This window comes from Manis pentadactyla, chromosome 10 (assembly GCF_030020395.1).
Source record: "Manis pentadactyla isolate mManPen7 chromosome 10, mManPen7.hap1, whole genome shotgun sequence".
NCBI lineage: Eukaryota > Metazoa > Chordata > Mammalia > Pholidota > Manidae > Manis > Manis pentadactyla.
In genome coordinates, this window is record NC_080028.1 from 16,023,992 (window position 1) to 16,046,251 (window position 22,260).

Genomic DNA, 22,260 nt, shown 5'->3' on the forward strand with positions numbered 1-22,260 from the left:
GAAATCTTACCATTTGCACCAACATGGATGACCCTGGAAGACAGAGATAAAACACTGTATGGTCTCACATATTTGTGGAATCTAAGAATAAAAATCAAACTTGAAGAAGCAGAGAGTAGAACAGTGTTACCAGAGGCAGGGAGGCAGGGGGCATGGGGAGAGACTGGCCAACACACAAAGTTGCAGTTGTGTAGGATAAGTCTGGGCATCTAAGATGCATGATGACTGTAGTTAATAATACTGTATCGAATACTGGAATATGCTGAGTAGATTTCAAGTGATCTCATCACACAAGAAAAGTAACTGTGAGATAATATGTTAATTAACTTGACTGTAGTAATCATTTCATTATGTATATGTGTGTCAAATCATCCTGTTGCATACCTTAAGTATACACAATTTTTATTTTTAAAATAATATAAACTAATTAAACAGCCAGTGGTCAACAACAGGCCTGATATTCCTCCAAAATCCCCTCCCCAGCAGCCTTCTAGCCTCCTTACTCTGCCATTTGCAATTTTTGCCCAGCCACACTGAATTCTTTATTCCTTTTCAGATATGCCAGACACACTCCTGCATGGGCTATTTTAACTTGTCTCTTTGCCCTTAAAGTGTTCTTCGTCTAGATACCCACATGGGTAGCTACTTCTCCTTCAGGTCTCTGCCTTCAAATATTTTATTTTCAGTGAGTTATTTTTCCCTGCTCATCTTGTTTAAGATTAGAATTGCAATACTCACCTTCCCAACCAGCTCTCCATTCTCTCTTCTCTGATTCAGTTTTCCTCATAGAACTTAATATTCTGACAACTACACTTACAATATTTATCCATTTAGCGTGTCCCTTCTCTGTAAACATAAGCCCTAGGATGTCAAGGGCTTTTTTGTGATCTGTTCACCACTGCATCTCTAATGCCTAAAACAATGACAGGCAGAGACTCGACACTCAGGAAATAATTATTGGATGAAGGAATCAGTTAATGAATGAATTCTGCTAACATTAGAAGAGAATTAGAACAGATTTTGTCCTATTCATTAAAAATTTTCAAGGTGCAGAAAAGCCAAATGATTTGCCAAAGGCCTTAAAAATTGTCCCAAAGATACTACAACTCTAGAGAAGACACCACAGTTGCCCTAGAAATCTATTCCTGTCTGGGAGAGAGTCACAAAATATTTCACCTTCATACCAACCTAATGCCAGCCATGGGACCCAATTCCAAGAAGAATGGAGAAGAATATACAGGGCACCTGCCTTCTAAGGAAACTGCAGAATTTTAAATACTTAGAGGAAAAGCAAAATATGTAACTTAACTGAGTGCTGAATTATCTAAGGGCTATAGACTCCACTGGAGAAAAAAATTGTCTTTATTTAATGGAATGGTTTTGTGGAGAAACATGTGAATCAATAGGATGGTCTCAGCATTATCAAAACTCTGCTAATTACTAAGCACCTGGTTATATCTGGTGCTGGGAAAGGCATGGCCTTGCCCTAATGGAATGTTCCTGATATTCTAAGGGAATGCTTTGTTTGGAACATAGTTCTGTTTTTTCATTCCACTTAACTGTCTCTTGGTTTCTGTGCACTAGATAAAACAGCCACCTCTCCCAATCTTGAAGGTCTGGTCTCATGGAGGAGATGAACTTTATCGGTCAACTGTGCTCAAGCCCTTGGTTGTCTGTCAGACCCTTCCACAATTACACTATGTCTGAAAATTCCAACTATTTTGTATCATAGAGTAAATGGGGAAGCCCCACATTCACAAAACAGAACTGCATGCATTAGCCTTGCCTCCTGCAGAGTGACGCACAGACCAGGGGTGGGAAGAGCAATCCTTCTGATGACCCCAGATGATGGGCAAATGGAGGGACCCAACAGGTAAGCACATAGCTGCTTCACTCCCCAGGGGCTTCCCACAGACTTCAGAAGTCCCAGCATGGCCCTGAAGCTCCGCACAAGCTCGTCTTGCCCCACTCTCCCCCCGCCAACACCACCACCTCCCAGCCAGCCAGGATGCACCAGCAGTTCCCAGGATTCGCCAAGGGCCTTCGGCGCTGAGCCTCTGCACCTGCAGTTCTCTGCCTGAAGCTTCTTTCTTCTCCCACCTCATGCCTCACACTCTCCCTGGTGGTCTCAGGGGGCTGCCCTCTGGAGAGTCTGTCCTAACCAACAGTCTGACTTAAGTGCCATGCTCTGTGCTCCCAAAGTAACCATGCCCACCTGGGGCACGCTCTGCATGTCCACTACAGGCTGCTGCCCAGCGTATGCCCACTATTCTATGGAGTCTGAATGCGGGGTTTCAGTCTCTCAGTTGTACCCATAGTTACCAGTGCCCACCTGGGGCACAGCAAGAACTCAACTGGTCGTGGTTGGCAAACACCCGAAAACCGGAACTGGGTATGAGAACACAATCCGTGGAGAAGCACATCGTTTTGTACTACTTGATGTATCACGTGCAGTAAGGAACAATAAGCAGATAAAATGTAAACTATTCTCCTGGAAATGAGTTCCTTACATCCCTTTTCTGCTCCTGAAATTCTTCACATCCCTGGGCATGGATATAGTATGACTAATACAAAGCTCTCTTTGCAAAACAGAACCTGTTTTCTCTTCTTCGAGTTCTTACCAATTCAAAAACCCAGAGGGCCAACCTCCCCACTGGACCGAGTCAGTGCCTTCTGTCATCCCACCTCTCTGCCCAAAGCCACCTCCAGATCATTTTTGAGAACTCAGTTCATCAGGCCAGCCATTCTTTGATAAAACCTGAGAAGCTGGACTAGCCAAAACAGATTTTTACCTACCAGATTCAAACAATAGCCAAAACTAACCTTAAGCAGTCTTTCTAAATTATGTCTTGGAATAAATATCACCTAGCTTATAAAGTTTAAGAAATCCTTTTCTGAAAAATCAGACAATTTTATCAGAAATTCTCTGAAACTCATCTTTCCCTCCTATGCTTTTTTAATAATAATCTTTCAAAGAACCAGAATATATAGTTTGAAAATATCATCTCATATATCAGGCATTTTTAAGGCTCCACCAATCTTTCTTTTTCTTCCAAAAGATCTTTACATTAATACTTTTCTAAGTCTTTCACTTAAGATTCTTGCAGTACTTAATAAAGACTATAGTCATTAGCCTTAAAACATAGGAAAGTATTATTAATATGTTAGAACCACAAGGTTCTAAATTTAAATAGTGTCTAAGTGAAGGAAAATGTTAAGACTTGTCATAATATAGAAAACACTACTCATTTATAATGAAGTCTGATGAAGCCTTAAGGATGTTTTTTAACTTGTTGAATTGGGTTTTTATTTTACAGGTCTGTTTGCTATTAAAGATCAACTTAAGGGAAATAAAAAAGGATGGGGCATGTCAAGAGCCAACTTAAAAACTACCAATGGTCAAAGCTCAAACAATATGAATAAAATAGTGACTGTATTAGATTATCACCTAAAGAACAAAATAAATATCTAGAGTCAATACTGATATAAATAACTGATTGAGCAAGTAAGTAAATGGGAGAGAAGGGACAAATTTTCCTTAGAGAAGAATTCCAAGTGATTCACATGCAGGAATGAGAGAAGTAGGAAATTGTCACTGGAACACCACAGTAGTAGTGCTGCACGCAACAGCCAAAGGTGAATGCTCAAATTAGTGGGCAAATATTCAAGGAGAAATGAGGACATCTGTGGAGTTTCCAAGTATCCCTTCAAAATGCTTACTGATGACTATAGTGCTTTTTAAACAAATGTCCAAAAAATTCCTTGATACTCTTTCCTCCAGAAGGTGGAGCTTAATTCTCATTTCCTTTGAGAACGGTCTGAACTTAGTGACTCTGTTATATGGAACAGACATTGGAGAAACAGAACTAGAAACCTTATAGTGGAGAGACCTGACAGACCCCCTCACCCACCCCAGCCAAGTGGTCACGGTCAATATCACCAATGAGAAGTCACGTTGAGACCATGAGATACTGCGATATGATGTCATGTGGGGGCAAGCCACCTCCGTGGTATTCCTTCCAAAAGTCTGTGACACCAGTTTAATCATAAGAAAACATGAGACAAATCCAAACCGAGGCAAATACTACAAAAATCTACCAGTAGGCTTCAAAGATGTCAAGATCATGAAAAAACTGAGGAAATGCCAGGAAGAGGAGAAAAAGGATACAGGAAGGCCAAATGCAATGAATGGAATCTCAGATTAGATCCTAGAACAAAGACATTAATGAAAAAACGACTGGAATCCAATTAAAGGCTACAGTTTACAGGGTTAATACTAATACTTAATTTTTTAGTTTTGACAAATGTACTCTGTTTATGTAAGATGTTAACATTAGGGGAAGCAGGGTGAAGGGCATATAGGAGCTCTCTGTACTATCTTTACACTCTTCTGTAAATTACAATTATTTCAAACTTAAAAGTTTTCAAAATGTTAACCAGTTACCCCTATTGGGGAAAACCGCTGATGTTCCACATAAATGCCATTATGGGACAGAAGTATGTGTGTCGCTCACACACCTCAACAAACAAAAAGTGAATAATCCAATTAAAAAATGGGCAGAGGAGCTGAACAGACACTTCTCCAAAGAAGAAATTCAGATGGCCAACAGACACATGAAAAGATGCTCCACATCCCTAATCATCAGAGAAATGCAAATTAAAACTACAATGAAATATCACCTCACACCAGTTAGGATGGCCACCATCCAAAAGACAAACAACAACAAATGCTGGTGAGTATGCAGAGAAAGGGGAACCCTCCTACACTGCTGGTGGAAATGTAAACTAGTTCAACCATTATGGAAAGCAGTATGGAGGTTCCTCAAAATGCTCAAAATAAAAATACCATTCAACCCAGGAATTCCACTTCTAGGAATTTACCCTAAGAATGCAGCATTCCAGTTTGAAAAAGACAGATGCACCCCTATGTTTATCGCACCACTATTTACAATAGCCAAGATATGGAAGCAACCTAAATGTCCATCAGTAGATGAATGGATAAAGAAGATGTGGTACATATACACAATGGAATATTACTCAGTCATAAGAAAAAACAAATCCTACCATTCGCAACAACATGGATGGAGCTAGAGGGTATTATGCTCAGTGAAATAAGCCAGGTGGAGAAGGACAAGTACCCAAGAATGGACTAACAGTTACCAAAGGGAAAGGGACTGGGGAGGACGGGTGGGAAGGGAGGGATAAGGGCGGGAAGAAAAGAAAGGGGGCATTACGATTAGCATGTATAGTGCGTGGGGGGCACAGGGAGGGCTGTGCAACACAGAGAAGACAAGTAGTGATTTTACAGCATCTTACTATGTTGAAGGACAGTGACTGTGAACTTGGTGACAAGTAGTGATTCTACAACATCTTACTATGTTGATGGACAGTGACTGTGAATGGAGATGTGGGATGGACTTGGTGAAGGGGAGAGCCTAGTAAACATAATGTCCTTCATGTAATTATAGATTAATGATACCAAAATAAAAAAATTAATTAAAAGAAGTATGTGTGTCATCACTTCTTATTAACACTTACCTTTGATACTTTTTTTTATCAATTTGATATCCCCATGGTTGTCATATGCTTTTCTTCTTATGAAAAACTTTGGTTTTTCATGGTAATCTATTGATACATTATTATCTGTATGTATTGACATATTGTATCTATATATCACAATGTATGGCTTCTTAAAGTGTTCTTTTAAAAAGTAAGAAATCCAGGTAAAGAGGGATAAAAATGTTTTAATTATTGAAATACATTGGTAAATTGAGGGATTTACATTGCAGTAGTAAGTAGATACACATGGTCATTATCAAAGTAAGAACCTTCAAAATATCCCACTAACTGTCAGGCACAAGTCCTTGAAAATACTATAGAATTAACATGAGATCCTGTGATCACACCAAGGTAGAATGGGAGACTCAATGGCTATGAAGTATTTGTAGTTAAATAGTCTTTGCCTAAAGAAAATAGGAAATTAATCAAGATGTGCATATGGCATGCAAATTTCAGCAGTTTGTTTTTAAATATTGCAATGTAATACATTGGCCAGGAAGTTCTCTGATATTTAAATAAAGCTGAAAACCAAACAGTAAAAAGGGAAAGAGGTAACAATAGGAATCAATTTAATAATCTTAGAGCCAAAAATTAATATGAAGTAGAAATAGTGAAAATTAACAAATATATTACTGTACGTAATTCATTTACAGTGCCTTACTATCTCTTAAGGTATAAATAGAATAAGGATTTTGTTATATAAAAACTATTTAAAAAGTGTCAGTGAAAAGACATGATCTTCATGAACCATGCTGAATGGCCAGGGTGAAATGTGGCTGGAACACAGCAGGCCGGCTGGGCAGCAACAGCTCGTTAGCCTGTCTTTTGCAGTTCGACCACAGAAAGTTCCATATGCGGCTGTACTGTTTAATCAATTCCTTTCTAGTATCACAACGTACCCATGGTTTTAACTACAGACTTAAGAATTTTGCGGGAGGGAGGGGGAGATGGGGAGGCAGAGCAGGGGACCTTTTAGCATTTCCTTGAACATGTCTGTGCACATTACAGTGTCCCATGGAGTGGAATTCCTTCCAAACTCTAACGAGCAAGCTAGGAAGACAACAGAAAAAGAAAAGAGTTAGCAAGTTTAAAAAGGTATAAATTAGACAAAAAAATATATAATAGCTCTAGGCCTATAAATTATTTACTGATTTTCTTTCAGTAAAACACACATTTAACATTCATTCGACATTTATTTGACTTGATGTGGGCCAGCACAGCGCTGATCACTGAAGATACACCAACAGACAAAGTCCAGTGGAGAAGGACTTACAAACATATGATTAAAATATAGGATGGTAATGCCCAAACCGAGCTGCACATTAACATCACCCAAACTCAAGATACAGGCTGCTGAGCCATAACCCCATCCCTTCACTGCTTGGTCACACCCTCCTGAGGGAGTCCAGCAATCCACACTACCCCCGCTTCTCTGGGGAAACCCGATCCTGCTACTGCATCCATGGCATCTGAGGGCCACCTAAGCCCCTCTGTGCTGGGCGTGCCCCACACATCTAAATGGGTATAAGTCTTACCCTTGGCTCATCTGTACAAGAGACCACACATCTGCACCAGGAGGCAAGTGTTTCAAGAGATTCTGAGATCCTTCCTCAATTTGTTTCAAAAACTGACCAAACTAATTTTGAAGTGGTTTCTCCTGGATTCCTTTCTGAGGAACTGAGTTAACCGCAGAGCATGCTGGTAGCGATCCCTTCGGTCGCTGCAGCGAGAGGGCAAGGTTCCTTGCTGGAGAACAGGGAGCTGGCTCCCCTCTGGGAGGGCACATGAAGACACCCGTGGCGTCACTCCTTATGCACCCCCAAGCTCACTGGCTCTCAATAAGCAGAGGAGGGAAATTCAGGCTCAATGTTATTTAAAAACTGAAAAAAATAGATTAGTAGCCAAGCCAACTTGGAACTCTGGTCATTGAGTGGCTTCAGTGACTTTATTTCAAGAGAGATTTTACATGTTAGGTCAAAAAAAAGTGTTCCCAGTCCTTTCCATAAAATGTCTTCCTCTGCAAAGGACAGTCTTCTATCAGGGTTTCTGCCCAATAATTTAGGCCCAGAAAGCCATGAGTTGAGACATATCACAGATAAGTACCATAACAGATGCTGAGCAATTGAGGAAAATGGACAATCTTTCAACTTAGAAGACTTCTCAAGTAATAAATTCAAAGGAGGCAAAAGAAAGACCAGGATTGAATTCATTGTTTATAAACAGAGTTAAAGAATGGAGAAAGTTGAGAAGAGAAGAATAGTAGCAATAAAATAATATATATTTATAGCCCTAAGCAGAAAATATTCTAGCTATGAGTCTAAAGTTGTGGGCTGGCTTATCAGCAATGTTGCTAAATCCATTATCAGAGAATTTCAGATCCACACACAAAGTTGAGCAATCATCTTGTCTAATTCTCCCGTGAGAAAAATGAAATTGAGAGAAGCTGACAGAAGGTAAGGGATTCATCTGAGGTCCTGTGTTAGTAACAGAGCTACCAAGTCTCCTGACACCTATTTACACAGCACCTCTTCCACTCTATTCACAGGCTTTTTGAAATACACAGTTTTCAGAAGGGTAAATGGTAATATACGCTTGCTTTCAACTATATTTTATTTTCTATTTGTTGCAAATAACAAAAATACCTCTGCATAGTGGAAAACTGGCAGGGAGCTTACAAATCTATATGGAGGATTAGAACTCTATTAAAAATACCAGAAATAGAAAATCTCCAGCAAATTCCTTACGAGAAATGCAACTCTAATGCAGTCATGGGAACTAGTCAATAAAGCTTCCTAATGCTAGTGCCTTGATAAAAAGTATTCAAAATAGTTAGGTTTCATATCAGGAAGAAACTGGTTACAGCTTCTGTGACCACATCCCCCAGTAGGAAAGCTTATTTGTCTCCATCTGTAAGCTTTTCTGTGACCCTTCCCCATCCCACACACCAATGCCAGTACTGGCCCACAGCCAGAAGTTGGTTCAGTATTAAATCAGTGTTGCTTTGGGTCTACCCAAGGCTGGATTCTGGTTACAAAAAAGGAATAGTACGATGATGATGATAATAATGATGAAGATAGAAGAAGCTACCATTTATTTCATATTCAATTCTAAACAACCCTGCAAGCTAAGCATTAGTTCTATTTTACAGACTAGAAAATGGACACTACGAAAGGGAAGGAATTTGCTCAGCTAGTAAGTGAAAGAACCTGAATTCAAATCCAAGGTTGTCATGATTCCCAAAAGGAAAGAGGCTATCTCACAAGACAGAGCATTCCTGATCACTGGATGTTCAAAAGAGGCCAGATGGACGTCATTCAGAAAGACTCAAAGACAGTGGGGATCCAAGAATCATGTGTGTTGTTGGACCAGGCGAATTGAGATTCTTTGCCTCTATGGAATGCTGCTCGGTATCTTTTAGAGAATGTTACACAGAGGGTAGTTAACAAATGAAAGCTAGTTTTCCCCTGTTCTTGTTTGTCTTATTATAATTCTAACTCCAAGCTCTTCACCAATATCCCAGGTCCACAGTGCTTCATCTTTTAGACAATGGTTTCTTCTGTCTATACTGAACATGTTCTATAAACCTAACCTATAAACAGCCTATAATCTTGCTATTACTCTCTACATAACTGCATCTCTGTACACTGATGACTGCCCATCTCTATTTGAGTTTAAGTATGGCTACATCTCCTCTCTGTATTTATTTACTAACCCGTGGCTATTGCCAAACACATAATATTAATCATAATCTAACTCCCAGACCCAGCTGCTCTCTGGTCTCTCCCCATCTGTCATTTCCAAAGTCCAAGTCCCTCAGTTTTGGCAATGACAAGTGAAACCTGGGAGTTTTAGGTGGACACTGAGCTTGTTCTTATTAAACAAATTAGGTTGCACTTGAAGTAAAATGAGATTTTTAAAAAAGTAACTGCAAAGGAAATTGATCTAGTCATTAAAGACTCTCTTTACAATAAAGCATGCTCTATTCCATAGATTTAACCACAAGATGAGAGCCCCTCTTAATCTTCAACTACAAGATTTCTGAAAATAATCATAGCAATAATATCTACAATTCATCCATTAAGGCTAAATATATACAATCACAAAAATATACAGTACCTCTTGATTATTAAGTCATGACATTTTCTTCTAAGCTTAAAGAGAAAATTGAGAAAAGTTAAATGTTCAGATTATAAAGAACATATTCTAGTTTCCTATAACACTATGAATAGTAATGACATATGTATATTTGTTAGTCTAAATCATAAAGCAGAGAAGTAGCAATGAGAAACAAGTACCGTAGTATGTTGAAAAATGTAATACAGCCTTGAATGCAAACTAAACATACTAAGAGTCTTTTAAAACTATAATCAGATAACTCCATGGTGTTTAGTCCACCAGAATTCTTTACCATGAGCCACACTTAAAAATTCACTTAAGCAAGAAGCTGTCTTTGAGGTTGAGATTGCAATCATGCCTAGTATCAAAAGGACTTCATGAGACCCACGGTTACTAATAAAATTCAGGAAAAGGGGCCTCACTTCATTTAATTATACAATAGGCAGTTGTTTTTCCTCACCAGACTGCATATCAGCCAGTCATCTTTACACTACAGGAATTTACCTTTATGTCCTACAAAAACTCCATAAACTTACTGAAACATTTTTTCCATTTTTACACTGATTATCACTGAAATTAACAAGGAATCTGAAACATCCTAGAATTACTCTCATCACATCACATGGGTGGTAACATCAACAAATGACTACAATGAACAGAAGCAGAATTCTTACACAAGGTTTGCTGCAACTCAGGGATATGTAGGTTGAGTAAGGGAGGCAGAAATATAATTTTTTTTTTTTTTACAAAACAAAAAAGTATTTAGGGAAAGTATGGATCACAGAATTTTACTTACTTTTTCGTACAGACTTTGTTTGATTGGATACCATATTGGCAGCTTCAGATGGTAGACCAACATACACCCCTCCATAGTTTCTTAATGAAAAGAGGCAGATACAGAAAAATCAGGCCAATTTAAATAGTACTATATATTTGTAGAAAGTGATAGAAGCATGGAGTGCTTCAAGCAATGACAGAAATGTTAATATAACTCATGACTTTTCAAAAGTAGAATTCAGAATATTATTGCCCTGGGAAATATAACTGCTTTTTCTATGTTAAAAAGAAGCTATATATAAAAAAGAAAACTGCATTCAGTTATTAGAATTTTTAGATATTTTACTTGCAATGTGACAGAAGTTGGGATTTTTATAATTTAGTGATAAATATCAGTGGAGTGACAGGTTATAGTTAATCAGCCAACATATATCAAGAATTCCGAGTGGCCAATGAGGAATCTGGTGCTGTGGACATGCAGAAACATTTTCTTATCGGTAGATATAAATATAAAATGAATTGAGAGAGGGCGAAGGAGTTATGAGAATAGACGGCAGTTAACCAGAAGAGGAGTGGGAGGGCGCAAAGGGAAGCCATCCAGTTAGGGAGAACAGCACATCCAAAGGCCACAGCATGGAAACTAACACAGGCCATGTGCACAGGACAAAACCAAGCCTGCCTGGGAGAAGCAAAGATTATGAACCCTGGGAAGTTCTTTTTCAGATGACATGTTCCTCCCTATATTCTGCCTGCCGAAGGTTTTCCCAGTGGAATCTGTACTATTGCTAATGGGCTGCAGTGCTAACTTAAATCAGTGAGTTAAATTAATCCATGTGAAATTAAATCCATGAGGTATGGCCAAAATTATTCAAATTAAAGCTAGGTTTGATACCAAACATACCTCCTCTTGTCATCTTCCGTTATCGATTCTTCTGCTCTAAAAGGTCAAAAACATTTGCCATGAGCCATTTGGTTACATAGTCAGAAACTGCATTTTTGGCTATGGGAAAAGGGGGGTTGTTGAGTTAATGTCAGTCTTGTTTACTTCAAGTTCAGTATTCTATCTCCACCTCAACACTCATACACTTAAAATTAATTTCTAGTTTTCTACTTCCCCAAATGTGCAAATCGAGCAAATGCCAGAAAGTCCAGCAGCTAAACAAAATGCAAAATGGGGGGCAGCTGATATTGGAGACAGCACATAAATTCAGGGTCAGAAAGCCCTGGCTCTTTTCATGGCTGTGGCATCAGCTCTGTGTGGTAGGTAGGCTGTGGGCAAGGTGCCTGCCTCTATCTCATCCTTGAAATAGGGGGTTGACCAGATGACTCACAAGGCCCCTTCCAGTTTAACACACTATGATTGTGTGTTTTTCACACCAGTTCACTGGCACAACTCTAGGTATGAAAGATTTCTCTAGTGCAGAAAGAGATAACACCAATTTTGCTTACTTTTATAAAAAAAAAATCCATTTTAAATATAATCTACTGAAGGAGGACTGTTTAAAAGCAAGTTTTTGGAGAAATCACTACTTCAAAATACACAGCTTCTTTCCTTGCATAAAAGGAATCCATGTTCTACTGGAATTCCTTGGCATATTTCTAAGATCAGGAAGATTTCCTTGAAGCACAAGTTAGCATATACAAGTTAACTTTTCTGAGAGAAAAAATAAGATTCAAATGTATCTGGCTGAACTCAATATGTAATTCGCAGGAGCTTCAGTCAGGAAGAAAGCAGAATGAAAACATCTAAACAGTATCACTGAAATCTTCTAATTCTAGGGATTGTCTAATTGTGATTTCACTCATTAAAAGTTGTATTTCAATGATACAGGTGACCCTCGAACAACACAGTTTTCAACTGCACAGATGCACATGAACATGGATTTTTTTCAACAGATATATTGGAAAATTTAGGGAGGATTTGCAATACTTTCAAAAATCATTTTCTTTTCTCTAACTTATTTTATTGTAAGAATACAATATGTAATACATGTAACAAAAACAGTATATAATACATACACAAAATGTGTTAATCAATTGTTTGTTACTGGTGAGGCTTCCAGGCAATAGTAGGCTATTAGTAATTAAGTTTGGGGGAATCAAAAGTTACACACAGATTTTCTCTTGCATAGGGCTGTCACCTCTAACTCCCCTCATTTTTCAGAGGTCAAGTGAAGATGTACATGAGATTTTACTTCATTGACAGCCAGTAAGTCCCAAGTCTAAAGAAGGGAAGTGTACATTTGGAAAACATCTGTTAAACATGGGGCATGCACACAGCTAAATAGAGGGCAAAATCTACCTTGAGTTCTAATTTATCCAAATGCAGCAGTTAATCTAAATTTGCCAGTTAATTATTAGCTTCATTTATCTCTTGCTAAAGTTGGATCGTTTTTTAATTCAAAGGTGTCAAAGACAGAATATTACGAAACAATTACACTTACTGAAGTGGTATAACAAAGTGTTGTTTACTAATTTTAATTAAAATGGATTTATAACCTGTTAGTATAGCTATAGGAAAATGATGGTGACAGACTAGTTTGACATTGTTAGAACTGTTTACTTAGATCTTTAATGGCTAAGGTTACCAAGAAATTGCTTTTTAAGTGATAATGTAACTGGTAGGCTTGGACATATACAATGTCTCATTTTCTTCCACAGCTATTCTTTTCATACCCAATTACATATCTGTTTATTTAAATTCTTTCCCCTTTTGCCTAATTCTGCTTAAGGATATATTCAAGGTTTTAACATGTATTTTAACTTCTCCAAATGCAAGGCAGGAGCAAATCATTTTAAATCCATGATCTCTTATAAATTGTTCAATATCCTAAAATCCAATCTGTGCTCTCCACTATAAAATTCATCAACAGCCTTATACATCTTACTTGCAGGAAATGATAATGTAGTTGCCATATTTGTTGGATAATAATTATAATCTTCAGATGTATTACAAAACCTTTAAAAAATACCACTTACAAAGACTTACTAGATGTCTGTTCTTTTACACCTTCGAGAAAGTTATAATACCTGACTTTGTATATATATATGCTCCCATGTATGAGATGGCAACTTCATCCTTTCCTTCCACAAACAATTATTCTACAGTCTGAAGACTGGAGACTAAAGACCAGATGGGCAAAAATGGCATCATCAATGAATCTGCATGTTGGATACAGTACTGTTCCTCACAACAGTTCTGAGAGTTCAGACCTGAGGCAAGAGGGTGAAAGAACCACGTTATTAAAAAAATACACAAAACCAAATAATAATAATAATAATAATAATATACAAGACCAACAAGACCAATATTTAAACCCCATCCATCTGACATCAAAACCATGGTCCACATTCTAATTCAGCACTCTACCTCTCAAACAGGAAGGTGCAAAGGTCACAAACACACCCAGTGACAGATCCACATGGGGGCTTCTCCTTAACTGGGAGCTGCCTCCACACCACTCTCGTACAAGTTCAGAGGATCACCTGTCTCACAACCTGCATAATTATGAAACTATACCAAGCACTTTGCTAGTGCTATGATAATATTTCCTTTAATCCTCCTCGCAATCCTGTAAGATGGCTGGTAGCCACATCCTGAAGATGAAATACTGAGGCTCAGAAGCTGAGAAGCACGACCAAAGGCTGCAGCTAGGTAACAGAGCCAGAGTCCAAACCCGCGTTTCTGTGGTTCCAGTTCCTGCTCCATAAACTGTGAGCCGCGCTCACAGAGAAACTCCCCCATCTCCCAAGCTGGAGCTCCTCGATATTTACCATCTCATTAACAAAAAAGGGAACCAAGATGCTAGAAGAGTCTTAGTCCTAGAAGAAACCTCTAACAGCTTCCAGGGACAATCAGTCTTGAACAAATTTGTCGAACTGCTACACAACTCATTTTCATCCAACTAAACAGTTGTCCGGATTAGCAGTTACATTAGAACCTATTCATCTGGACAACCATGTTGAGAATGAGGTTCAATCAGAAAATGGTGGTTGGTCTAAAATGAACTTCCTTGTGAAGAAACAGGTCCAACCCAATATATTTAACTCCCTGGGGACCCTATGCTGCCCTGCCCGTGTCCCAGAGGACAGCATCCTCCCAGCTGGGGTAACGTGGCCCTGCCCATACTGCACAGGCTGTAGCATTAGAAGAAGAAATGCAAAAACTGAAGGAATAGCAGCAGACTCACGGAACCCAAGAATGGACTAACAGTTGCCAAAGGGAAAGGGACTGGAGGGGGTGGGGGAAGGGAGGGAGAAGGGGAATAAGAGGCATTACAATTAGCACACATAATGTGGGGGGGGGCACCAAGAAGACAAGTAGTGACTCTATAACATCTTACTATGCTGATGGACAGTGACTGTAATGGGGTATGTGGTTGGGACTTGGTGAAGGGGGGAGTCTAGTAACCATAATGCTGCTCATGTAATTGTACATTAATGATACCAAAATAAACAAAAAATTAAAGAAGAATAAATGGTCCATTAAGCAGCAATAAAGATTCCTGGTAAAAGGAAGGCCAAGAGATTTAAACCAAAGGCCCTGAAAAGCTGGTAAAACTGCTTCATGGTTACTAGCTGCTCAAGTCGGGGCAGGGGGAGGTCTAAGATGCATCTTCCGATGTGCAGGACTAACTTCTCCAAAAGATCATTCTTGTTGATAAAAGAAGTGGACATCATCTTGGGGCAGTTCAAAATGGGTGTTAGATTTGTATCTTACCACTAAGCAACCAGCAAGCCTTCAGAATTGTAATCCTTTATAAGGGAAATTCTCAAGTTTTGAATAATTCCCTGGCTGTCCAAATATCTAGGCTTCCCCGACTGTATACCATTTTAAGGACTCATGATGGTTTTTTCATAAAGCATATTTTGAAAGATTTTGTTTTTAACCAGCCTTAATAATTCATTTGCCTATTTTTTTTTTTTAGAATACCAGTGCCAAAGAGAGCTTCTAACAAGCAGGGAATAACCAAAGTTTCCTAAGACAGCTTATGTAAATTCAAATCAAAGCACATGACTTTATATTTGGGTAGGCCTGTGCAGCCTTGCTGTGCACACATGCAGGTTCCACTCAGTTTCTCCACGTAATGAAAATAGTCTATGGACCTTCTTCAACTCCACAGATCTGAACATCGGCTGGAAATGGTGCTCAGGCCAGAGCATCCTCCACCATGGAGGAACTTGTGTTTTTTCCTGAGGACTTGATTATTTTTCTTTTCTGCTCACTACAGCTCACGTGGAGGGCAATGCCCACTGCGTGGCCTGCAGCTGTGATTGGGATGGATTGAAAAATTTGTTCCCAACAGCAGTGAGGGAAGCAGGGAGGTGAGCAGAGCACAAGCCACACATCTCCCTGGCTTGGTGAGACAGCAGCCACAGACAGACTGCCCAGCAGGTCCTCAGCACCAGGCGTCATCGCCTTTTCCACGAGCAGTCCTAAAGCCGACCAGGAAGGGCAAGGAACGAGATGCCTCCGGCCTCGAGTCTTCCCTGAGAGAGGAGCCGGAAGGCTGGATCATGCCAAGCTAGACCAGATCACCCAGGGCAAATGATGAGCTGGGAACGGCCCCAACTGCTCTGCCGCCCTGATGACACTCCTCCAGAGTGAACTGGTGCAAGGATCTCTACAAACTCGGCCTACCCAGAATCCTGATCCCTTAGAAAGGGAGCAGGTAGACATACCTCCTGTCATAGTAATCCACTTCTAAATGACAGTTGTAAAACATGGTTCAGGAGTCAATGCACAGGCACGTACAAGCAGAGGTACTGAAAACTGGAAAATGTGAGAGGAGGAATTGGGGACCACATGAACACCCCTGAATCGACCATAAATGGGGAAGGAAGCCCTGAGAATAAGGCTTCTACCAAGAGAACCAAAACACAGCTATAGGAGGTAAGGGACCAGAGACCATAAACCAAATCATCTAAAAAGAAAAGTGAGAGATAACATGTACCAGTTTCCCTGCCCTTCCTGCTCTGGCCCAATTTCACCACTGGAGAGCCAATAAGGGGTGTGTAAAACTAGCACAAATTATCAAGGAGTCAAGAGTGATCTGGAAACAACTACATGGCACAAGACAAAATCTGCTCTTGCCAGCGAACCTGGGCTGGACATTAAGCTACTCTCTCACCTCCTAATTCTGCCTCCTCCCCATACTCTGTGATGCTGGGGCTTGAAAAACATTCTCCTTTGCCACCTGGCTCCCTGTCAAGTTTTACCAAAGAGGGTGCCAGAGACATAAAATGCAAACAGAGAGAGAGAGCTGCTCTTCCAGCTTTGCTCACCGCTCCTGTCTGCACCACCCCAGCAGCCAGCTCCCGTTTCCAGAACAGGTCCTGTTACACAACTTTTCTGGTCCTGACAGCCCAAGTGGTCCATCAGCAGCTACTGTGTGGCCTTTGCTGTGATGGCTGATGTGACAGCCCCAGCTTGGCGGTGCCTTCTCCTCAGAAGCCTGGGTCCCAGCTCCACAGACCTCTCTTCCTCAATCCCCAGATTCTGATAACCCCAACCTTTCTCCCTCGGCCCTCCTCCCAAGAGAGGTAGCCACCTCCTGCTGTTACTATGTTACCTCAGTCTTCCCTTCTCACATTCCCAGGCCTCCAGGACCTGCTTAACCAATGCCTAATAGTAAATTCTCTTTGTTAAAATACTCAATTTGATTTCCTCTTCCATGGGTGGCCACTAACTGATAACATTATCTGGTAGCAAGAAGGGGGTTTACCTCCCACCCTCTGGATTCAATGTCTCACTAAAGCATCTAAAGTACTTGTTTCTTCCTGTTCATCGGGTCCAATCACGACAATATCACCAACACAGTATGAGGTGCTGTGGGATATCAAGACTAAGATATTGCTGGAGAAAGAATGAGAGAAAGCAGGGCATCTGTGTAACAGAGGCAAGGCTGCAATGGTGTACTGTTGGCCATGCCAGGTAAGCGCAAACTGCTTCTGTGATCTTTGCAAACTGGTTCAGAGATAAGGTATTTGCCAGACCAAAGGTTGCATAACAGGAGCTAGAGGCTATGTTGATTATGTCCAGTATGTATGTTAATTCTTTCCAAAAAAATGATACTATACCTTGGAACAGCAGCTAAAATTGGAGTCAATACTTCATTAGGCTTACAAAAAATAATCCTAAATTTCTCTAAAATAAACCTGCCTTCTCCCCAGGCCAAATAGACAAATTAAAAGGGGATGTGAGAAGTAGCTCCATGGCCACCTTTTCAAGTCTTTGGTGAGGGCACTAATTTCTGCAGCTCCCACAGGGATGCAGTATTCCTTTTTGTTGGTTATTCTGGGAGGGAAAGGAAATTCCATGGACTTCCACTTGGGCCTTCCTACTGTGGTAGCCCTGACTTCACAGGTCACAGGGCCACTGGGGAAATTCTGCCAGTTGCCAAATATGTCTACTGATTCTGACTTCAAGAACTAAGCAGATAACTAGAGCATGGGTCTTCCGACTACTGGACATACTAGAATTTGAGCATTAGCCCCGATTCCATTTTTTATATGACTACCACAAGCCCACACATGGACTAATGGACCATACTAACATCTGGGGTCCTAAGGCATAAACAGCAGTTCAGAATCAGTGTCAAAAGCTCTAAAAGGTCCAGATACCTCCTTTTTCTCTGGACACAGTTGCTCCAGCAAATGGACACAACGCCTCTGGGGAAGACCTGGAGGAATATCTGTAGTATATACATGTGGCTATGTTGAAAGTTTCCTCAAGAAAACAGGACTTCAATCACTCTGAGTCTGACGTGGGTCTGGAAACTGGGTTAGGAGGCTACGCCTTTCCACTGTGGTGACTCAAGTCAAGTTTTTGGCTCAGTCTTCCTCTTATAGAAATACATAGAGGGAGAAAGTGAACCTCTAGAAGGCTGTCCTTCTAACTTACCCCTAGGGGCCAGTGATCAACCAGCTACCATCAAAGTTCCTTCCAGAGGCCTTCCTTCCAGCCTCTTCCTCCTGCTGTTTTTGTGGGAAGTAGACCCACCTAGTCTCAGCTGGTTAAGTTCTACCACGACTGGCCTCTTCCTCTGGAATCCCGTCATGCCCGATGAAGGAGCCCATCTCAGGGACAGCACCTCCCATGGGCACAGCCACCATGCAGAGGACAGCCACCTCAGAGCTTATTGAGGGTGCTCCCTTCACTATGTGTTTCTCAGTTTCTCAAAGCCTTAGTGAAGGGGGCATCCTCTGTGGTGGGGAGCAGGTCATACTTGAGAAGTTCACACCAACATTCCTATCTCCTATCTCCCTTGGACTCCTTCCTCTCCGTTCTACCAGGAAACTTCTAGCACAGTAACTCCCCCACCCCCGGGGTTAGAGTTACTGTTAGGATCCCAGCCATGCACCTAAATTATTAAATCTAGAATCTGTTAAATACAACAACATCAACAAACTCCAGCTAACTCAGCAGACTGGTCTCACCCTCTGAGAACCCATTCCCGCACACCTTCCTTCAGTTTCTGGTCACATAAACTACAAAATCCTACAATTACTTTTTCCCAGGCCAGACTTGGCACTTGTCCTTTAGAAGCACACTGAGCTCTGACTCTGTATGTGGGTCTAGAGGCAATAATGGGTGTTGGAGGATAAGCATCCCCTAAAAAGGCAGCCACCCCAATGGAGGGGACCAATGCCATGCCTCCCCACCCGACTGGCCTACCCCTTTCTCAAAGGCACTGCTGGGAAAACATGACGTTTCTGACTGGCAAAAACTGGAAAAGAGCTTAGCTTTTTCTCACTTCTAATTTAGGCCAGTCTAGTGCTCTTGAAAGAGGAAATGGAAACAGAATAGAGACAACAGCTGTCTCTAATCTAACCAGGGATAAAAAAGCTACCAAGTGCTCCTGGCAACATGGAACTCAGTCTAAAAGGACTGACAAAGAAAACCCTTCCATTTGATACAGTTTTTAATGCCCTAATAGCATGACCAAATGCAACAAGACAGGAGAGTCGCAACCAGCCTTGACTTCTGGCTTCCCCAACTAAGAGTAAGGGGAGGGATGGAAAGGTGCCCCTACAGGTGTAGGGGCAAGTAGGCTGGCTTTTCTTAGTCAGTGGTGTAAGCAGCCACCTATTTGAATCCTTTATGGGTCTGGAAAAGCCAAGATTTAAATATAATTTAGTTTTACAGGTTGGCTGAAGTTACAACTTCAAGGTCTCTACTATCAGTCACGTGTGCCTTAGTGTCAATGAAGGTACAGGCCCATGAGAGAAAGACGGGGACCCAACAGAAGGGGGAAGAACTCGGAGTCGGGGTTCAGGTGTGAACCATTTTACTGGTATGCCCAGGACCAGCCTTAGAAGGAAGACTTACTTCTGCAGTCCAAAGAATAAAGTAGCACTAAAGTTCTTACATTAACTTTAACAAATACTTAGTCCATTTTTAGTTACCCATGAGCCACTATTCTACAGAGTAAACGTGCATGATAAACTTGTTTTTTTCAAAGGGAGCATGACTGAAAAAGCCTCTTGGTAAATTGCCTTCTCTGGTATCAAGACAGTTTTTCATTCCTGATCATGTAGAGCATTTAAATATTTGTGAAAAGTGATATGATATTTTAGAAAATGTAGCAGTGAAATATTTTTTAATCATAAGCTCACATCCCATCTTATGAGGAAAACCTTTTAAACTACAAGAACATTTCCAAAGAACCTATGGAACATGTATTAACAATTGTGGACCAGATTTTAAAAATACACTGGGCATTTAATTAAAAATGCATCTCTTTTTGTTCATAAAGACTTCAGCTTCTTCGATCAAAGAACAGGTGTTTGCTCGGGTAAGATCCCAGGCTCATAGGCTCTATCATACTTTTGGTCACAGCATCGATAAAAATGACTGCAGAGACGAGAATTATTGTGGCTGTTCCACTGGCCAATCATATTTCCCCCACTTTGGGGATTGTTAAAAAGATAAATCCTCAGTTGAGGGTTTCAAAATGACACACCCGGTAGACTGTTTGCTGGGGAGCCCAACAGCTGGTCCTCAACAGGCACATCAGAAAATGAAATAAAGAAAGCAACCGACCAGTGGCAACCACCACAACGAAGCTTCAGTCGGACAGCTCAGGTTTCAGAGCGGCTTTCTGACATCTCAATTTCCATCAAATCTTTCCAGCCTACTGCCTGTGAATTTGCTAACGCCAGCAGGGTACCCTTCTCAGACTGAATGTCTATATTGATCCAGATTCTCTAGGTAATTGCACACCTGTCTGCTTCATACTACTTTGTAGACCTTTCCTAAATGAACTAGGAAGACTTGATTTCTAACTATTAAACAAGCTCTGACTTCTTTAAGTCAAGCTTCCAGAAGGTGGCTGCCTCAAAACCAGCTAGGTGTCTGTGGCTGCTCTTTGGGGCGGGCTGGCTTTCTTTGGCCTGTCCTTTTTCCTTAGTGTATGTTGTGCATGCCTATTTGAGACCAAATATCCACATGGAGCACTTAAGCCTTTCAAACAGTTTATACCACTGTGATTTTCATCGTATCAAAAACTATCACTTTAATCAGCAGAAACCTTATTCAGAGCTACTATATCAAATATAAACCACTACTCTTTTCTTCCTCAGTAAAGATGGTAGTCTAAATATTTTCAGCACTGTATTCGCTTCGTTTCCAGGTTGTGCAAAACAGCTCTTCCACATGGCCATAAGAAAAGGTTTCAAAGGTAAAATAATGGAACTGTGGCATGGATGCATGGCTCTTAAGAGCAAATACAGATGAGAAATACTAGACAGCAGCCAGGCACTCCAATTAGCAACTCCTAACACCCTGGCTACAGCTTGCCTTCAAATTCACAAAGTTCTCACTTTCGTAGCCTTCCAGAACTAACATAGTTATGTGGCAAAGAAACGTTTTATTTCTCTCTTACTCATCAAGAAAAATGTCCTAAATATAGAGCTATTCTTATTAGCAATGGTCTAAGAAGCAGAAAAACATTGTGCAGTCTTTTCTTTTCCCATATTTGCAGTGCCACTAGAGAGGCCAAACTTATTCTGATTTGTAAATGGTACAATTTAATACGAAACCCTCTGGAGACAGTGATTTAGCCCTAATGATCTATTTTTAGTTACCATTCATGATGATCTTTTTGGAATATGTTTATTAATTGACTGTTTATTTCCATTGATACTACAGCTCTCCAGAGAAAATATAATCATTTATTTTCTTAATAATATGCTTTTATGATGTCACCTGCTTTCTAGGGTGGTTCCAAATAATTCTACCAAACACTTAATTACATAGATTTCAGGCAGAATTAATGTTTTATCATTGATTATTCTGGCCAACATGTAATCTCATTTATTTCTTCACAATTTCTAAACTTCTTTAGAGAGTTACCTTTAAATCCCTCTCCGTGGATGAGCCCCTTGGCCAACAATGGTTCCCTTCTATCTTCCAGAATGTATTACTGGAAAATATGAGTAACATTCACTCTTTGTAAGACCTACCCTTCTACTGCTCTCCTTCTAGGAAACAAACAGTGTTAGCGATTCTTTCAGCTTTGGCTGCAGAAGTATCATTTTCTGTAAGACAGGAATGTTCTCTGCACCTTCTTACCTTAAGAAACCTTGCTTTTCCCTGACAGTATGACATTTCTTAAAACCTCAGGAATATGCAGCTTGTCTTCCCCTGTCCCAGGGTCTCCAAACAGGACATGGAGCCAGCATGCTCCCACTCTCTCCACAGAGCTCCTTCAGATGCAGCCAGTTTCACCTTCTCTCAAAAATTCTCTTATGGCATAGGAACCCTGCTATAACAGCCCCAAAGCACTAAAGAATTTGGCCTTGACT

The 22,260-nt window shown here is 40.5% G+C and overlaps 1 protein-coding gene across 3 annotated transcripts in view; it reads right to left on the reverse strand.

The window, feature by feature from the left end:
- Window positions 1-5,724: 5,724 nt before the first annotated feature.
- The window catches only part of C10H12orf75 (chromosome 10 C12orf75 homolog), a 36,072-nt gene continuing 19,536 nt past the window's right edge, over window positions 5,725-22,260 (reverse strand). For 2 of the 3 annotated variants that reach the window (XM_057486448.1, XM_057486449.1), the window contains 3 exons: window positions 11,354-11,389; window positions 10,472-10,551; window positions 5,725-6,609 (listed from right to left, as the gene is read on the reverse strand). In XM_057486448.1, coding sequence (XP_057342431.1) covers window positions 6,479-6,609; window positions 10,472-10,551; window positions 11,354-11,389 — 247 coding nt within the window. In that variant the 3' untranslated portion in view covers window positions 5,725-6,478. Of the gene's footprint in view, window positions 6,610-9,675; window positions 9,711-10,471; window positions 10,552-11,353; window positions 11,390-22,260 lie in introns of all 3 variants that reach the window. The other variant, XM_036891461.2, reaches the window with a different exon arrangement.